This window comes from Cariama cristata, unplaced genomic scaffold (assembly GCF_000690535.1).
Source record: "Cariama cristata isolate BGI_N322 unplaced genomic scaffold, ASM69053v1 scaffold7489, whole genome shotgun sequence".
Lineage (NCBI taxonomy): Eukaryota > Metazoa > Chordata > Aves > Cariamiformes > Cariamidae > Cariama > Cariama cristata.
In genome coordinates this window covers 9,233-12,903 of record NW_009633959.1, presented here as the reverse complement: position 1 = coordinate 12,903, position 3,671 = coordinate 9,233, and the positions used below count along the sequence as shown (strand labels likewise).

Sequence of the window (3,671 nt, the reverse complement as noted above, 5' to 3'; positions counted from 1 at the left end):
TGACCCAGCTAGAGATTTAGTATGGCCCAATGTCAGAAATCAAAACCAGAATAAGGCATACCAGAAATGCAAAACTATATAAAAACCTTTTAAAAACCTCATGCTCATCTAGTGGAACACGTACAGAGCAGAACGGCCTTTGCTGAGCCTTGCTAACTGTACCAGGGGGTACCACCAGCTCACTTACCCCACGTTGGGCTCACTCACCCAGTGCATCTAAGTGTCCCCCTGACACTTGCTGCCTCAGTACGCCCACGTAGCTGGAACAGGCAGTTATTTACCTGCTCTGGGGCATTAGCAGCCCAAGTCCCCATTCTTCCCTAAGAGGAGGATCCCCAACCCTCCTGCATTCCGGTGCCCAGCTGCCATGCTGAGGTTTTGCGTGCCAAGCAGTTCTTGGGGAGCAATTCTTGGCCCTTGGGGTCACACCAGGAATATTTCACTGTGTGGGCCATTGCCACCGGATCCTGCCACCCTCTCAGGAGGGACCAGGGGTGACTGGGAGGCAAGTGGTGGGGACATAACTTTGAAGATGTACTCAGCTCTCGCCCATCACCCCTGTTCCTGATGTACATTCATACCTGCCGCTCACTCCACTCCTTGCACCATGACCAGTCCTCCCAGCTCATGGGCTGCAGGCAACTGGAGGGACTGGGACATGGGCAGGATGAATGCCAAGGATGCTGTGCAGGGCAGCTGCCTCCTAGCAAAGCCAGAAAGCTAAACACCACAGCTATTGGGAACACATCCAGACAGCAGGCGTGAGTCTGGTGCAGCAGGTTGGCTGCAAAAGGAGTCCCTGTGCGTACAGGTTCACTAGTCTGGTTCCTGGTGGAGCCAGACCCCAGGAGCGCTGCTCCCAGTCCTGAGAAGGTCATGGCCTTGCCTCTGTGGTACCTGCATAACCCGGGCAACGCAGAGCTGCCGTGGCAAGGAGCCCATCTCTGGCCTCCTGGCTGAGCTCCATGCACGCTGTGAGGAACGAGCACTGTAGCCACCTAGAAGTCAACGGCTCGGTCGCTGGGTGTGGATGGGCTCTTGTGCACTGACCGCCGCTCCCAGCCCTCTCCCCAGAGGTCTCCTACTCACAGCCAGGCTGGAGATCAGCTCATGCTCCTACATCCATGAGCAGCCATGGCCCGTTAGCCAGCAGCCCCACACCTCAGGGCAGCACAGCCATGATGGGATTGAGTCCGGTTGGAATCCCAGCCCTGGAGGAACATCTGTGGCCTCCTAGCTGCAGAGATGTGTAGGGACCAGAAAGGAAGAATGAGGTTTGGGGTCTGTCCCTCCCCGGGTGGACAAGGGCTGGTACCTGCTCTTGCAGCACAAAGCCCAATTATTAACCAGTTTTGCATCAGTAGGTACATGGGCAAAGCCCACCTTGGAGTGCAGCTCCGGGCGGAGTACTGGGTTCTCCTGACACTCTTGGAGTTTATGGAGACACACACAAGCTTTACAACGCAAGACAGCAGAGCGGTCAGCAGGTCGCAGCCCGTCTGCAGCCCCCAGCCCCTTCCCCATCCACAGTTTGCCTCAGAGGTGGCTTGCTCTGTTGAACATCAGCCATCTGGGCTCCGTGCTGGGCAGCATCCTGCCCTGCTCCTCCGTGGCCATCAAGGGCTGCAGCTCCTGCCGTTCAGCACCGTCTGGGCTGCTGTCACTCTGTGACCGGCCGCTCTTAGAGATGTGGCTGGGGAACTGGAAGCAGGAGCTCTGCTCTGGCATCGCCTGGCTCGCAGACTGGGGTTGCTCCTCCAGCACAGGGCAGGCGAATCTCCTGTGCTGAGGTCCACTCTCGATGCCTGGGGGGGAAGCGATGCTCTCCAGGGAGGAGATGCTTTGGTTCCACGCCTTCTGCATATCCACTGGCACGATTTTGGTGGTCTCCGAGGAGATATAAACAGCCAGATCAGCCTGGTCTCCTTTCCATGGCAGCTCCTTCTCTGCCAAGGTGGGTGACGGTGGGATGATGCAGGGGCTGGGGCAGACATCCACGCTGCCTGAGGATGCAGAAGGAAGGACAGTGAGAGGGATCTTGCACAGCTTTTGCTCTCTCCCTGGGCCCTGCAAACATTGCAGAACCAACTACTACTGAATGGCCAGCTGGCCTAGGGATGCAGGAGCCACCAGGGAGGCTCTGCCGTGCCTCCATAGCCACAGAGAACAGTGATTCTCCCATCCATGCTCTGCTGACTTTGGTTTTGCTCAGGCCAAGGCAACTTTGCTCCCCAGGTGGAGGAAGGACAAGCTACCCAACAGCAGCTGCCCTGGTGTGAGAGCATTGGTGCCTACCAGGAGCTGTCTTTCCTTGCAGGACCTCATCGGTGGCTCGAGCAATGAACACAATCCCTTCATCATCCTCTCTCTCCGTTTCCGAGCTATCGCTCTCCTCCTCCTCTGAGCTGACCATCACCAGGACAGGAGCTGCAGCCAGATGGAGGGAGTTGGTTTGGAGGATGGGGCACCCTGTGGGGGAAGGACTGCACGCATGGGAGAAGGACTTGGTGCTAGCACAACCCCAGGCGCTGTCGTGCCACTGAGCTGGCAGTGGGCAGGCACAGCGGGCTGCTCCCATTCCACCCCACCAGGTCCCTTTGCCAGAACCTGCAAACCTCACCAGCCACCGGCCTTACCCGCCTCCTGCCAGGGGACATTTCTGTGCGTCTTCCCATTGGGCGCCTCTCTAGTCAGAGAGATGTTCTTCTGCGGAGGAAGAGGGACCGGCTGGGACCTGTCCCGTGCAAACCGCTAACCCCAACCCAGGTGGCCCTGCAAGCCAGGGTAACCCCGGGGACACAGATTCCCACCCCGGCTAGATGGCAGCTGGCAGTCAGTGGTTCCTAGTCCTTAGGCATTGCGTCTTCATGGCCCTACAACAAACAGCTCAGCTGCAGTGGCTTCAAAAGCCTCCAAATGAGAGAAGACTCCTAAGGCTCAATTTAAGGCACAGTGCCACATTTCTGAGTCTGGATCTGCACTGATGTCCAGGCTACTTTATGCTGAGTGCTCTTGGAAAACAAACATGGGGCTCCTCCAGGGCTTGGGACCACTTTGCCCAGGGAAGAGCCATCCCATGGCAGCGCTAGCATGGTGGGGACAAGTGGACATGCAATACCCACGTGCTCACACACAGCATACGCAGGACTGAGATGAGATGAGATGAGATGAGATGAGATGAGATGAGATGAGATGATGAGATGAGATGAGATGAGACGAGCCACTTTCCCCAGCGGCTCTGGAGCTGCTGATGCCCTGCAGCACCTCGCCTACACCCCAAAGGACCTCACTATCTGCATCCTGGGGGAAGCCAAATCTCAGAGCTAAGAAAGGAGCAGAAGGTTGGGGAGCACTTGCCTTTTTCCTGCCCTTTTCCTTCAGCCTGGCCTTGTTCTTGGAGGAGCACACATTGTGCTTTGTGGACTTGAAGGTCTCCAACCGCCTCTTCATGTTCTGCCGGAAGATTTCTTTATCTTGGCGCTCTTGTTTATCTGGAGAGATGAAGTGACGGCTGTAGCTGGCCTTGTACTGGCCAAAGGAGAGGCAAAGAGACACAGGGTGAGCAGCTGGCCCCACAGAGCATCCTCCATCCCTGCTTCTCTTGCAGGTGCTGCTACCCTCGGGGTCAGCCCCGCTCCAAGGCTGGGGCGCGCCCAACCGCCTGCGGGGGT

The 3,671-nt window shown here is 57.3% G+C and overlaps 1 protein-coding gene across 1 annotated transcript in view; it reads right to left on the bottom strand.

The window, feature by feature from the left end:
• Positions 1–1,536: 1,536 nt before the first annotated feature.
• The window catches only part of SLC9A5 (solute carrier family 9, subfamily A (NHE5, cation proton antiporter 5), member 5), a gene marked incomplete at its 5' end in the record, with an annotated part of 7,112 nt that continues 4,977 nt past the window's right edge, over positions 1,537–3,671 (bottom strand). Inside the window, 4 exons of the mRNA XM_009706972.1 lie at positions 1,537–2,003; positions 2,296–2,427; positions 2,637–2,706; positions 3,358–3,613. Coding sequence (XP_009705274.1) covers positions 1,537–2,003; positions 2,296–2,427; positions 2,637–2,706; positions 3,358–3,613 — 925 coding nt within the window. The remainder of the gene's footprint in view (positions 2,004–2,295; positions 2,428–2,636; positions 2,707–3,357; positions 3,614–3,671) is intronic.